The sequence below is a fragment of the Epinephelus moara genome, chromosome 17 (genome assembly GCF_006386435.1).
Source record: "Epinephelus moara isolate mb chromosome 17, YSFRI_EMoa_1.0, whole genome shotgun sequence".
In the NCBI taxonomy this organism is placed as follows: Eukaryota; Metazoa; Chordata; class Actinopteri; order Perciformes; family Serranidae; genus Epinephelus; species Epinephelus moara.
The window spans coordinates 23,906,366-23,922,205 of record NC_065522.1 but is presented as its reverse complement, the minus strand read 5'-3'; the positions used below and the strand labels follow the sequence as shown (position 1 = coordinate 23,922,205).

Sequence of the window (15,840 nt, the reverse complement as noted above, 5' to 3'; positions counted from 1 at the left end):
GGGACTATTTTAACACACTCCCTGCATGGGCCACACACACACACACACACACACACATACACACACCGTATCAGTTCAAGTAAACGACTCTGGATCAAGAACAAGAAACTGAAATTTACTCTGATACACAAAAATCTGACAATCTGGTAATGTAAATCATGTATGGAGGCCTATTTGTGCCAAACTTTAAAACTTAAAAACACAATCTACCACTTAAGCTTCAGTCAGGGGCGTAAAATTAGACAGGTCAGGCAGTTTGGTTTCATTGAGGTCTGTGGCGGGGGGTACTGCCACAGACTGCGTATCCGCCCCTCCCATGGCGGAAGGGCACCTCGTTCTTTTTAAACCAAAAAAGGTTCCGCCAATATGTCTACCCTACGAGGCAGAAAATTGTGCACCTCGGATCAACTCGCCAATCCGGCTCTGTGTGTCTAAACGCTTGCAGCTTGCCGGCAAAACGGCCCAACATTCGCCGAAAATCTGGCAGTGTAAAAGGGGCTATAGAGACAGACAACCATTCACACTCACATTCACACCCGCGGACAATTTAGCGTCACCAGTTAACCTGCATGTCTTTGGACTGTGGGAGGAAGCTGGAGTGCCTGGAAAAAACCCACGCTGACATGGGGAGAACATACAGACTCCGCACAAGGTTTGAGCCCCCCACCCCGGGTTCGAACCAGGAACCCTCCTGCTGTGAGGCGATAATGCTAACCACTGAACCACAGTGCCACCCTGCTTTTTATTTTCCTTGATATTTTGTCACATACAGGTATGCATTGATGATTGTTGAGTAACAGGGATGTTAATGCCGTCTCTACTTGATCATGTGACAAGACGATACGATACGGCAGCTAGTTTAGGCCCATGGTGACCACCTTACGCCACTGGTCAGGAGTCTCAAAATTGTGAGATAAAATGCCCTAATGTGATCACTTTATCAGACCTTTATGACTCCAGTGCTGCAGCCAAAATTTAATATTTGGATTTTGGGTCTCTAATGTTATTCTCTACAATGCCAAGTATGTAACCCTGGAGGGGAATCCTAAACTCCATTTAGTTTAATACTTTTTTATGTCTTATTATTATGTGATAATTTCTTGGCTATATGACAAAGGGCTTGTCCCATTTCTACCCCTTAAATCTTCCACTTGGTATTGAGTGCCCTCGTTTGCGAGATAACCCTTGACGAAGGAAGTGAGAAATATTAGGGTAGAGATCATTCCCTAAGAGAAGTGAGAAATATTAGGGTAGAGATCATTCCCTAAGAAATGAGACACCACTTCATGCAAATCGGCGTGGCTGACATGCAGGAATACGTCATGCGTAGTAGCAACGCAAGATACCGGTAGTCATTCAGGTTTGAAAATGCCGGCTCCAGCGCTTGTGTCGTGGCGTGTGCTATGTTTATTCTTCTCCGTCTGATGAATCAACGGAGAAGAAATGCTGAAAACAGAAAGCGCCTACAACGTTTTCTAGTTCTGATCGGTTTTGTTCGGGTAAGTCGATTTGTTTAAATATTTTAAAGCTGTGTTCAACCGAGTTGCTGATGAGTTTACGCTAGTCCAACCATCTGTTGTTTGTATTGCCTACATTCAGATCGTACAGTAACAAATTGTTTTCCAAAACTTGCCGAAGTTGCTGACTTTGCAAGGTGTTCTGGGAAATTTCATCTTCCACTTCGTTGAAAGTGTGGGTCGCGGCTCTCTTGGAATCTAGGGCGGGTTTTAAGTGTTGGAAACCACTTCCACTACCTCAATTCTGTTTTGGAAAACCACTAGCCTAAACGTGAACGTGCACAACCAAGTGTAAGTGGGTATTTCTAGGGGAAGTGCGGGTATTGGGACAGGCCCGAAAAAGTGTCTCTTTAAGGTCTAGTGTGTGGGATTTAGTGGCATCTAGTGGTGAGGCTGCAGATTGCATTAAACAAACCTCTCCCATGTGCCAAGTGTGTAGTGATACTCAACTTATCACCCACAGACCAGGGGTGTCATTCATAAAACAATGCATAGGATGTAAACTAAAAACGTCAATATGGACAAAGGCCAAAAATGGCGTGCACCCAATTTTTTTTCAACAATTTCTACAATCAGGCTTCCAACCCACTGTCTGCATCAGCAGTTTCCCGTCTCCAAAATGTTGCACTAAAGGGTGCCTCTGTGCATCGGAGTCTGATGCCAATGGGCCACTGACCAAGCGCCAGTGCTTGATGAGATGGGAGTGAGACCAGGTTGGACAGAAGCACTGGCTGAGCCCCAAATGTCCTCAAATCCTAGAAACACCCCTGCTTTACCAGACCTGAGCTGCTGTGACTGGCCCCTGGACTCCCTCCCTTTTGTAAAAGTGGTCCCCAGGCAAAGCAAGTTGAGTATCCCTGGTGAAGGAGAACTCACAAATCCTATGTCTAGAGTCAGTGTTTGGTTGGACAACAGGAAGACAAGGTCACACTGAAATGTTTAGCATGACACATTTTATTGTGCGCAATCGTACAAAAAACAAAACAAAGAAACATGAAAATAAAGACAACTTGTCGTCCGCCCTCGTTCACAGGTACTTTCTATAAAACTGTACAAAACAACACACAAATATCTGGATCATCACAGTTTGACCTTCACCTTTACAAATGTCCAGAAGTGGTTAAACAGATCATCAAATGATTGGATTCCTTTGAAAAGAAAAGACTGTATGTAAATGTATTTGTGCTAAGCATAAATAGAATCATTGCGAGCATGTCGTAGGTTTGCGCTCAGCTTTTTTACAACTGCAAAGCCAACAGTTTACAGAATACACACGTGATGTGGTGATTATATACAAGTCAGTGGTGCTGTCACTTCAAGATGGACCTTTGTGTTTTTCCACATGGACAAACAGCTCCAACTGGAGGGTGAAAACTGAACACCAGGACGTGAAAAATGTCCATCAGGATTTTTTTATGGACAAAGTTCCATTTCCACATCCAGCTCAAACGTAAGCATTTCGTCCGTAAGTGCTAGCAGCCACGCTTCGGGTCGGCGCAGGTCCAGAATATACAGTTCCTCTGGTTTGATAAGGCAGCGGGCTGCAACACAAGATGGTTAAACACATATATTAGACACTGAGGTTGGAACCTGGTACGTCATAACAAGGATCCTGATACTGAAGCAGCTAAATGGAATTCAGCCATCATTAATGTTGTCATTTAAAGTTGTGTTTTTCCTGCTGTGACATGTCAAAATGTTTTCAGTAGGCGTTTTACATGATAAATTTATAGGAAGGCTGTGCTGAAACCTTGTGCAACCTATATTGTGCTCTCAGCCCATTTGTCTCACCACTGTGTACTTGCACTAGTGTGGGGGGCGCCAGACTCCATCTTCAAATCCTACACACAGTGGCCTTGACCTGTCAGGCCCAGTCAGGCTGGGTAGATAATCATGACTTAGCAATTACCACCCTTTGATTTATAGCCTGCTCTACTTCACCTAACCCTTTCAATGGTGCACCTTACTTATCTTGTGTAATGACACTTAATGGTCAATAAAATAGAACCCAAATAAAACTTTCCATGTGTAAGAAACAAAGGCACATTGTGGAAGCCCATTTCTGCCAATGTGATGGAAACAAAACAAAACAAAACAAAATAAAACAAAACAAAAAAAGATCCTGTAAATCATTGTAATGAGAAACGCTCTCAAATTTTGATGACTTAATATCTGAGAATAATGATTTAAGTCAAAATAATGACATACTTATCTCAAAATAATGACTTAGTATCTGAAAATAATGAATTATTAAGTTAAAATAAAGACTTATCTAAAGAAATGACTTAGCCTCACGAATAACGACTTAGTATGTCAAAATAATGACTTACTATCTTAAAATAATTACTTATCTCAAAATAATTACTTAGCGTCTCAAAATAATATCTTAGTATCTGAAAATAATGAATTATTAAGTTAAAATAATGACACTTATCTAAAAAAAATGACTTAGTTTCACAAATAATGACTTTTTACGTCAAAATAATGACTTAGTATCTCAAAAAAGACTTAGCCTCATGAATAACGACTTAGTATCTCAAATAATTAGTTATTAAATCAAATTAATGAAACGCTTATCTCAAATTAATGACGTTGTGATAAAACAGAGAGAAACTGTCCCAAAACATGGACTTAGTTTCTTAAAACAATGAATCAGCAAGGTTTCTCATTATTTTTGAGGTATTAAGTCAATATTTTGAAAAAAGTTTCTACTATTCTGAGATACTGGGTCATTATTTTGAGAAAGCCTATAAATATTTTGAGATAAGTGAGTCATTGTTTTGAGATGCTAAGTCATTATTTTGAGATATAAACTCATGATTTTGAGATACTAAATTATTATTTTGAGAAAGTTTCTCTTTATAATGACTTACAGAATTATTATTATTATTTTAAGATTTTTTTTTGGGCTTTTGCCTTTAATGTACAGGACAGAGTGAAATGGGGTGAGAGAGAGAGCAGGGGGGTGACATGCAGCAAATGGTTGCAAGCCGGAGTCGAACCTGCGACCGCTGCAGCGAGACATCGCCTCTGTACATGGGACGCCGGCACTATCCACTACTCTACCAACGCCCCAGAATTATTATTTTTTTAACCCTTGTGTTATTGTTCAAAAAAGTTACATCCATGACCCTTCAAGTGGACAAAAATGTCCATTTTCTAGAAACTTTTGTAGTGTCCAACAAAAGGTCACAGGGGGGTGATTTTTGGCAAGGGGGGGTTATTTTGGGTTAAATTTGAAAATCCCAACGTTCAGCATGAAAATCCATTATTTGACCCTGTAATGCATTTTTATCCGATCCATGACCCTTCAAGTGGACAAAAATGTCCACATGTAATTTAGCCATTTGTTATTGTTGCTATACCATCCATTTATCATGGATGGGATAAAAATGCATTACAGGGTCAAATAATGGATTTTCATGCTGAAAGTTGGGATTTTCAAATTTAAGCCAAAATCACCCCCCCTTGCCAAAAATCACCCCCCTGTGACCTTTCATTTGTCTGTGAAGGAGTTTTGATTTTTGGAAATAGACAAAAATGTCCAGGGGTAACATTGGCAGAAATGGCCTTCCATACATGGACTTGGATGAGCTGACTCTACTAACACATTCAGGTGATAATGTCTGATGAGAGCTCCTATGACATCACACAGGTTTTGCCACAACAGGGCGCCAGAGAGTCATTAATGGTGATCTCTTAAATAAACACAGAGATATAAAAATAATATAGTGATTTAATTTTTGTTTGTCTAAACTGTAGAGGTACAATTATTTATGAATTCATTTATTGCTTGTTGCTATTTGTTTCCATTGTGAATCTGCATGTTGACATTTTAAAGTCAAATATGTATTTAGATATTCATTATTTTATTAAGAGATCTATCAATTGTTTTATTTATTTGTAGTTTGATCAATTTGTTGATGTATTGGTACATTCATACTTCATATTTGTGATGTCATAAATCCATCTCTTTAACTTCAAATAAAGGATTTTTACATTTTAAAGTGACTATTCGAGCTATAGAGCAGTGAAAATGGTTATAAAGCAACGCAGTCATTGTTACAAACAGTTAACTAACAGTAAATCCATTCATAAATCATTGTATATTATATTTTGACAGACAGAAATCCAACAGTTACAACTGCACTCACTATTTTTCCTGTGTGCCCAGCTTGCAGGAGCAGGTGAGACAGGCTCCTCCAGCGATGGAGAGCACGCCGGAGCACCAGCCGATGTAAAGTCCTTCTCCAATTTCATACCTGCGACACACAGAGTGTCAGTTGCATATGTGAGCTTCATGTGAGGTCTGAAAGTCATCCCTCTCCACCATCATCACCATCTTACCTTGTCCCGGGATAGAAAGGGTCGAAGAAATCCTGAGTGATGTTGAAGGCATACCAGGACACTGAGATCATCGTGCACAGACCTTTTAATAGAAAAATAAATGTTGTTTTAATCACTGAGAGAGCAGCGGGGAATGTGTAGTAAAACATGAGTATTAGTTCCTTTATCTATTTCTAGGGTAATGCATTAGGGAGTGGTGGAATGTAATTAAGTACATTTACTTGAGAACTTAAGTCCAGTTGAGAGGTATTTGTACTTCCATTCCTCTCTACGACATCTCGGAGGCCAATATTGTACTTTCTACTCCCCTACATTTATTTTACAGATTTAGTGACTTTTCAGAGTCAGATTAACAATTAACTAATAAATTATGATGTATTATTATTGGCAAAGATAATGACCTGTCAAATAGTGCAGCTGGGGCTGAGGAGGTAGAGCGGATTGTCCATTAAGTGGAAGATCAGCGGTTTGGTCCTTGGGCAAGATACTGAACCCCAGAATGCTGTGTACCATATCAAGTAGGGGGCACCTTGTATGGTAGCCTCGGCCAAGGCATTACTGTATTTAAAAGCGCTTCGGAAGACTAGAAAGGCGCCACACAAGTGCAACCATAAAACTTTATTGAGCCTGGGAGGAAATTCACAAGCTACAGAACAGCATAAAGTCATAAAATGAGCTCCACCTTTATCAGCTGCAACATTAAAATGATCAACACATTAATGCATCCATAACTATTATCTAATAATATAATTACTTATATAGTACTTTTTGGTACTTTAAGGATACATTTGTACTCTAAGTGAAGTTTTAAATGCAGGACTTTTACTTGTAGCATTGTGGTTTTACTGCTTAAGATCTGAGTATCGTCTCCACCACTGGTATTAGCAGGTCAGACTGGTTCTTTGGACTCAATCTCACTGGTCTAATCTCTCCTAAAACACACTTAAAAAACAGTAATGCATTTGTTTTTTGGTCTTTGTTACCTTGAAGTATGAAAAGCACTCCAGCGGTGCCAGCAATCCTCCCTTTGAGAACATAGTTTTCCCCTCCAGCCTTCGAACACTGTATTCCTATCAGGGCCGCCAGCAGTCCAAAGGTGCCCAACACTATTGCTGAGATCATCAAGGCACGAGACGCTTGGATGTAACCTGAACGCAGAGGGGAGACAAGTAAAAGGTGGTGAATTCAGTGGTTGTTTTTGTCTGTCAGTTTGCAAGATCTGATGTTGGCCTGTAATCACATCTTGTTATGAACATTTCAAGTTCAATAGAGGAAAAGTTCAGGGTGTCCAAGGACCCATGAAATCTTGAAACTGTCCTTTAGCAGTCATTTCTTATTGCATAATATTTTTGGTGTGTTTTATAACTTTAAAGGTCCAGTGTGTAGGATTTAGGGGGGTATATTAACAGGAGTGGAATGTAACATAGGCCTAAGTATTTTTGTGTGTGTGTGTGTGAGTTTAATCTCCTGAAAATAAGAATTGTTGTGTTTTTGCTAGTTTAGAATGAGTCGTTTATATCTACATAGGGAGCGGGTCCTCATCCACTGAGGTCGCCATGTTTCTACAGTAGCCCAGAATGGACAAACTAAATTAAACACAAATTGACTTTAGATAGGGCCATTCAAGTTTTTGCATTAGCCACTGAAGATAGAAGCCTGTGTTGGAAAAACATGACTTTTTTAAATGTAAAACTACTTTCTTCAGTAGTTTTACTGGTTTAAATCATCGGGTCCATTTGTTTCGGAGAGGAAGAGACCTCTGCGGATAATTCGGCTTCTGATAAAGTTAGATAAGTTATAAGAGAAAAAAGGTGAGCACTCGGTAGTGTGTTGTGGGCAAGCTGCCCATTTCCAACATGCCAAACAGCATTGGAAAAACACTGATTTTTCACATGAAATGCTTTATTCAGTGTTTTTCTGGTTTCAAAGCACAGAGTCCATTTGTTTTGAAGAGGAGGAGACCTCTGCGGATAATTCGGCTCCCAATAAAAACCTTCTGAATGTCTGGATCTTAAGTTACCAGAGAATAAAGGTGAGCACACCACAGCGGGTTGCAAGTGAGCTGCCTGTCTCCGACATGCCAAACAGCATTGGAAAAACACTGATTTTTAACTTAAAACTGTTTTATTCAGTGTTTTTAACAGTTTAAATCACCTGGTCTGTTTGTTTTAAAGAGGAGGAGACCGCTGCGGATAATTCAGATCCTGGTAAAAACCTCCTGAATGTCTGGATCTTAAGTTATCAGAGAAAAAAGGCAAGCACACAATAACGTGTTGCGGGCCAGCTGCCCGTCTCTGACATACCAAACAGCATTGGAAAAACACTGATTTTCAACTTAAAACCGCTTTGTTCAGTGTTTTCACTGGGTTAAATCCCAGGGTCTGTTTGTTTTAAAAAGGAGAAGACCTCTATGGATAATTCGGCTCCTGGATAAAACATCTTGAACAATAAACACTGAAAGAATTCTAACTGCGAGAAGTTTCAGCTTGTTGCAATCGTCAATCCTCACTGCTGTGTACCACTAAATCCCCCTAAATCTTACACACTGAACCTTGAAGTTGAAATTACCTATGTGTATGTGTAAAATTTATTGCAATTAGATAATCAACATACCACTCAAAGCGAGCAGTGAAGGGAACTCCCTGCAGTTATGCACCCCGGTTGAATCCGTCGCACAGGACATCCATAAGTTTTCATAGATGGTGGAGGTGGTGATGACGTTCCCGTCGACGGTGGAGGTTCTCCAGTAACGGTTCGGCAGGGCGATCCCCACCATCACCCACCCGATGAACCCCAGGAACAGAGCCACTACTTCCACAATTGGATCCATGACCCCTCCTCGGTCCAGCAGTCAAAAAAAAGTATATCCAGATCTCAGTTTTTGAAATTGATTAAAAATTTCAAGAAATTAGAACTGTTTTTTTTGTCGGATACAAAGTCAGCAAGTCTCTGCGAGTGTATCTGTGGTGTGTCTAGTCTGCCAGTGTGAGATGTGTCTGGCTCAACAGATATGTATAATGATTTATATAACTTGCTTTCTCTCCTCCTCCCTCCCCTCACACACACACACACACACACACACACACACTATCTTCTGTCTTTCGCATTTTACACCCCTGAAACTGAACAGGTGTTTATCGGCTCACTCTCAGGGTCCAATGGTCATCAGTCGCTCTTAATGACACTGCACTGTGTATGTTTATTAGACACACTCCACCCTGTTGTTTTTCTTTGACGATCCATAAAACATTACTAGTAATTTATGAGTTTTTTTTTTTATTTTTTTGTGCTGGATCTGTCCAAAAATGTATCATTACACCCCAGGTTTTATGTACTGAACATTATGCATTATACCTTCAGAACAAAGCCAGCTGCACCTTGTTTTATTGTTTTGGTTTGGAAATCTCAAGGCCATAAGACACAAGGTCACTGTCACTCCGCAACACACCCAAGATTTTGTAACATTTTGGAAAGGTATCAACATGGAATTGGTCGAACTTAAAGGGACAGTTCACCCCAAAATCAAAAATACATATTTCTCCTTTCACCTGTAGTGCTGTTTACCAGTCTAGATTGTTCTGGTGTGAGTTGCTGAGTGTTGCAGATATCAGCCGTAGAGATGTCTGCCTTCTCCAATATAATGGAACTAGATGGCACTCAGCTTGTGGTGCTCAAAGCGCTAAAAATTACATTTGAAAAACTCAAAAGCAATGTCTCTTTACAGACATCATGACCTGGTTACTCAAGATATGCACAGACCTTGTTGTGAGCAGTTTCATGTAGGAACTATTTTCTTTCTACCGAACTACACCCACCAACTGTGTCACTGCACAGAAGGAAGCGTAGACTTATAGTTGACAGGCTGGTGCTCTTGACAGCACAATATGTAAACATGAATGACGTCCTCCTCAGCTGAACTGTAACATTAGCTAGCTTAGTGGTGCTAGGTGAGCTAGCAGTAGATGCACACTTCCTTCTGCACAGTGATACGGTTTGCGAGTGTAGAGTGGGATTTATATCAGCTCTATGCACAGCCTGATGTGTTGTGAGCATTTACACTTGTGCTGTGGTGTGTCTGTGTCACTCTGCAGTTACACCTCCAAACCACTAGTCAGTGGTGGAGGTTTCTGTGAAGTGCTATAAAGTTTAGTTGATTCAAACACACATTAAACACACATTAAACATGGCTTAATAGAGACAATTTCAAACACAAGTACACAAATCAGCTTCACTATAACTCGCAGCATTCACAGACAAACACTTGTCTTTATCTGGACACATTTTCCCCACAAATACAACATGCTAACGTTATTAGCACAAGCCTATGGCATTTTACATTGTATAAATTAGCCTAGCGACTAGCAGAGATTTCCTCTGCTCATATGAAGCCAGGATAAATTACACACAAGACTTAAAATGCTTTTTTGTGGAGGCTTTACTGTCTTCACAATTTATTGTTTCTTATCTGTGAAATTAAAGTAAATAAAAGCTTTGTTTCCACTGAGGGAAATGGTTTCAGCTTACAAAAACAGACAGGAGGTCTGCGTCACTGTAAAGTGTAGTTACATTTCTGGGGGAGGTGCACATCAGGCTATGGTGTAGGATACGGAGAAGGCTCTACGTCGATGCAGAAGTATAAATTTCTGGAAAGAGACACTGCTGTTTATTCAGATGTATTTTTTTGGCACCACAAGCTGAGTGTCATCTAGTTCTATTATACTAGAGAGAAAGGAGACATCTCTACGGCCGATATCTCCAACACACAGCAACTCACACTAAAATAATCTAAACTGATAAATGGCATCACGTGTAAGAGGAAAAATATGTTATATGTAATATTTTTGATTTTGTGGGGAACTGTCCCTTTAAGGCCCAAAGTCACAGCTAAAATCAAAAGACAAAGGTCTAAAGTTTCCCAGGTCCCCCTGTAGTTTCTGTGTTTGTATGTCTTCATTAATAATCCCCCCTGATAGCTGCTGGGTCAGTGTTGCCAAATCCAGGGCACACTGAGTTCACAGCACTGATAATATTAAGATAAATCTTCACCTGCATTTCAGACAGAGCCCTTGAGTGTGTGGAGGTGTGGAGATTTATACGCCAGCGTTTGTTTAAAGGTCAAACTGAGTCTCCAGAAATAGAGCACCAACAACAAAGCTGACCCCAGCTGTTCATCACGTTTCTAGAAGGAAGTGGGCGGTGAAGTGTTTGCGCAGGAAAGTTTGTAAATTAATCGCTGTGACATAGGAACACTTGTAAAATTTAATCGAAGTGTCTGCAACAGTTTGGACAAGCTTGGGTAGATGTCTGAGAGGATGTTTGGAAGGTCTTATATGCTTTTAAGTTGTAGAAAGTCTTGTATTCATGTAGATGTTATTTTGTATGAAGCGTTTTCCAAGAAAACAGTAATGTTATGTACATGGAGAACATAATGCAATGGTTCAACCAGGCTGACAAGGGAAACGCAGATAGAGATGAAGATTTCTCTTTGCAACAGTTCAATAGAGAAGTGAAGACCCTCCCCTTCTGGTGGACCACCATGGGACCTTACTTTGGAAAGTTGTCAATGACGAGACTAAGTGGCAATCTCCAAGGCTAAAAAAATGAAGCCAATGAGGAAGTGCCGAAAACTGCAGTTCACCAAACGGCCACTAGAGGCTGGCTCCAAAGACGAGTCAATCCCCGTTGACCTCCATGTTAAAATGCTAAACTTTACTGTGGAAATAAACATGTTTACAGCCTGGTACAAAAAAGGTTTTGGTTTCTATAGCTAATTTCAACATTCATGATGACTGTACGGGGGTTAATATGTTTCATAACTCACCCTTTTACATTTCATTAAAGCAACACTTACCTTTCTGGAAATTTTACGCTTTTCTTTGATTAGGTTAAAATGCTATTAATAAGCTGATGGCCTGTCTGTCTTTCCCACATGGAGGCCTCCAACTGATGTAACCGCTCGCGTAACATCAACACAGCATCCAGTTGCTGATGGCTAACGTTAGCGTACTGTAGCGTAGCCTCTGAAACATTAACGTTATCTTCCTTGTGCGTTTCCACTTACTAGTAACGTTAACGCTACTGTCTAACGTTAGCACTGTAACCTTATTCTAAAACTCATCAGTCATCACTGACTCCGGTTGAGTTTTAAAACTCCGGGGTTGCGTTTGACTGTCTTGGTTGTAACGTTACACTCGCTCTCCTCTTCCGTGTATCTAACGTTAGCTTGCCAACGCCCACGTCTATCATAGACGTAATGAGGATGTAATGGAGAAGGGGGGAGTAGGCCTTTGGAGGGAGGCGGAGTTGAGGATGTTCAAATGTTTTCTAAGTGCTGTGTGAAATGCAAGAAAGGTAAGAGTAGCTTTAAGGCCCAAAGTTCGGGATTTTGGTTAAGGGTGTGGTTACTTGAGTGACAGTCTCCACTCTCCTGTCCAAACATCATCACTTCTGGCTCCAAAAAACCAAGATGGCGCGGGCCAAAATGCCAAACTCAAGGCTTCAAAAATGTCAGTCCACAAACCGATGGGTGAAATCACGCAAGCTACATCCATTGTTTTATATATTGTATGGACGAGACTGCATCATTTTTTGATCCCATTTGAATTGTGCCGTCAATTAGCTTCATCTACGATGTTTGTCAAGTTTAAAAGACAATTCTGCAAATGAAGAAAGTTGCACTTTGTTGGAAAACTGCAAAAATTCGTAATTAGAACAAATCCAAAAATCACGTAGATAACATCATAACTTTCTCTACTGTTGAAGCTTCGACGTATTCCCATGAGCAACAGGTCTTGCTCGTACTTTTGCTTCCTAGCTATGTGGTCGTATGGGTTGGAGGACTTTTTGTTTTTATCTCTGTTAAAATACCTGTTATTGTATAAAAGAAGTAAAACATCAATATACAGTTAACAGTTGAGTGTATAATTAACATTTTGATAGCACTATAGCAGGACCCTGAAACTGAAGCAGCTAAATTCAGTCATCATTTATTGCCACTGTGACAGGTCAAAATGTCTTTGTTAAAAAGGCTCACTGAGATGTTCCCAAAGAGATGTCTCACCGGAAGCGTTTAAATCATGTACTATTCTATTTTGGGCTCTTTTTTTATATTGATTAACTGTTTGTTTGTTGTGCTTTCTTAAACCCCAAAGTCCATCTTTGTAAATGAATCGTTCCAGGAATAATACATTGACTAACACCACGGACACTGTGGGAGCATTTCAGGTCGCTATCTTGGTCCAACAAAGACAGAAATCTGACGACAGCTAAATAAACCTAATCTCATTGGCCTATTTCATTAGCTTTACCCGCACCTGAGTTCCTCTGGAAACAAGATCCTGCCGCATCATAAATGTCCCACTTTATGGCCGAGCTGTTTGCAAAGGCCACTTTTACAGCTCACTTGGCCGCAGCATTTGGTTGATGATGAGTTTTCTTCATCTGTGAAAACAAAAGTTTATGTGATTTCTTTTTATGTGATACCTGGAAAGATGCCCATCATTTTTTCACGTGCTCTCCAGGAACAGCTCCTCACGGGGCAGCACAGGTGAGACCGCACAGAAGCGATAAATGTAATTAAAATAAAAGACGTATGAGTGTGCTGGTTTATTTACAAAAGGAATATAAACAAGTGCTGTAAAAGATTGTAATTAAAGTTGCTGTTTTAAGAGATGGGAGCAGCTCTTGCTTCATGCAGTCTCGTACAGTTCAGGACAATTAAACTTTCTGCAGATAGTTTGAGCAACACATTTAGGATAAAACCCAGAATTTGACTTTTGAACTAAAATGCAATCACACACACATTACCCAATACATAAACCATCATATATTTATGACCATACTGTGTAGTGGGTGTTTTCCTACATATAATGGCTGTCTTGTTGGAAACAACTGTGGAAAAGTGAAAAGATACTTCAATGCCATAAAACACATTTTAATAAAAAGACTTATTTCTATGAGCAATGAGATCCAACATTAACACACAATTTTCTGCCATAATTAGAACCGTTTTGGTTGTTTTATATCTGCAGAGCCTTTAAAGTCCCGAAAGGGGATTTATTTTTATAGATAAGATAAGAATTATCTTGTGTGCACAAGACAATAACTTGTTCCCACAAGATAATCACCTTTCGCGACTTTAGGGGCTCCGCACATACCAGAGATTTCTGTGTCCGTTTTTGTTTCTGTGATCCTCTGGAGCGGACCTTAGTTGGAAAAAAAGGTGATGTCACATACGTCTTTGCACCAATCAGAATGCAGTAATATTTGAATGAAAATACAATGACGGTTGTTGCTTATGTTGCCTGGCAAGTGTCAATGACATCTGATAAAACCACACCCACACAGTCCTGACAAAGCAGATTAGATGAGTTTATGAGTGTTTAACTCTCAATAAATAATACCTTTGGATGTTTTTTCCTCCACACTTTAACTTTAATTGCCACTATCCTGGCAGGAAATGCAGCAATGTCCTGGTAAAAAAACAACTGCTTTTCATGACACTATTCAAGTTAGGGGCTAAAAAGCCGTTGAAAAAAATAGTGATGGGTCTCTAAAAAACACCCACATTTGGAGACTAAGAAGCACCTGGAAAAACAGCTGCAGATTGCTAAAAAGCCCCCATGTTTGCCAGCTACAAAACACAGAAAACTCAGTGATAGGTTCTTAAAAAAACACCCACGTTTGACGGACGTAAATCCACCGGAAACACAGGGACAGGTCCCTAAAATATATATCCACATTTGCCAGCTAAAAAGGTGGCGGTAAACAGAGTGACAGGTCCCTTAAAAACACCCATGTTTGGTGACTAAAAAGCCGTTGGAAACACAGGGACAGGTTCATGAAAACCACCCACTTTAGCAGCTAAAAAGCTGCAGGAAGCACAGTGACAGGCCTCTAAAAGACACCCACATTTGGTGGCTGAAAGAAGCTGGAAAAATAGCCATGGACTGCTAAAAAGCATCCCCACTAGGCAGCTAAAAAGCTACAGGAAACAGTGACGGGTCCCTAAAACACACCCATGGTTGCGGCCAAAAAAAACAGCTGCAAACACAGGGACAGGTCTGTAAAAAACACCCACGTTTGGCAGCTAAAAAGCTGCTGGAAAAATAGCCATGGATTGCTACAAAGCACCCCTGTTAGGAAACTTAAAAGCTGCAGCAAACAGCGATGGGTCCCTAAAAAACACCCACGTTTGACAGCCAAAAAGTTGCAGGAAACACAGGGATAGGTCTCTCAAAAACACCCACATTTGGCAGCTAAAAAGCTGCTGGAAAAATAGCCACTGGTTGCCAAAAAGCATCTCTGTTGGGCAGCTAACAAGTGACAGGTTCTTAAAAAACACCCACATTTGGCAGCTAAAAAGCCGCAGGAAAAACAGGGACAGGTCTGTAAAAAACACCCACGTTGGGTGGCTAAAAAGCCGCAGGGAACACAGTGACAGGTCTCTTAAAAACATCCACGTTTGGGGGCTAAAAAGCTGCTGGAAAAAGAGTCACAAGTCTCTAAAATATACCCACGCTTGGAGGCTAAAAAGTGTCCCACGATCCAGTATCCCTTCCACCTCCCGATGACAAAGTCAGCTCATGACTACGTCGCTTCAGAAACATTGATATGATATGTAAGGAACGTATCCGTGGTGTGCAGACACCTACAATGCCAACATTTTCTTCTGCCGACTTGGCTGCAATTCATCCAATAGTTAATAATAGAACAAAAGCAGCACGGTTGCCTCACAGCAAGAAGGTTGCTGATTCTGACCCGGGGTGGGGGAGCCCTTATGTGCAGAGTTTGCATGTTCTCTCCATGTCAGCGTGGGTTTTCTCCGGGTACTCCGGCTTCCTCCCATAGTCCAAAGACATGCAGGTTAATTGGTGACTCTAAATTGTCTGTAGGTGTGAATGGTTGTCTGTCTCTATGTGTCAGCCCAACCTCTAACAGGATAAGCGGTTATGGAAAATGAATGAATGAATGAACC

The 15,840-nt window shown here is 40.5% G+C and overlaps 1 protein-coding gene across 1 annotated transcript; it reads right to left on the bottom strand.

Moving 5' to 3' along the window:
• Window positions 1-2,453: 2,453 nt before the first annotated feature.
• cldn15a (claudin 15a) lies at window positions 2,454-8,856 on the bottom strand. The gene is made up of 5 exons (XM_050067105.1): window positions 8,478-8,856; window positions 6,848-7,012; window positions 5,865-5,946; window positions 5,672-5,779; window positions 2,454-3,058 (listed from the first exon to the last, which is right to left on the bottom strand). The coding sequence occupies exons 1-5, from the start codon at window positions 8,692-8,694 to the stop codon at window positions 2,962-2,964; spliced, it is 669 nt and encodes a 222-aa protein (XP_049923062.1). The 5' UTR covers window positions 8,695-8,856; the 3' UTR covers window positions 2,454-2,961.
• Between the last annotated feature and the right edge of the window lie 6,984 nt (window positions 8,857-15,840).

What these genes read in the sequence shown, in the direction of transcription:
- cldn15a (XM_050067105.1), bottom strand. Translation starts at nt 8,694, where the DNA reads ATGGATCCAATTGTGGAAGTAGTGGCTCTGTTCCTGGGGTTCATCGGG. An exon ending in TTCACTGCTCGCTTTGAGTG is followed by an intron (nt 7,013 to 8,477) that starts GTATGTTGATTA and finishes CTCTGCGTTCAG; the next exon opens with GTTACATCCAAGCGTCTCGT. An exon ending in AGTGCTTTTCATACTTCAAG is followed by an intron (nt 5,947 to 6,847) that starts GTAACAAAGACC and finishes TTCTATTAAAAG; the next exon opens with GTCTGTGCACGATGATCTCA.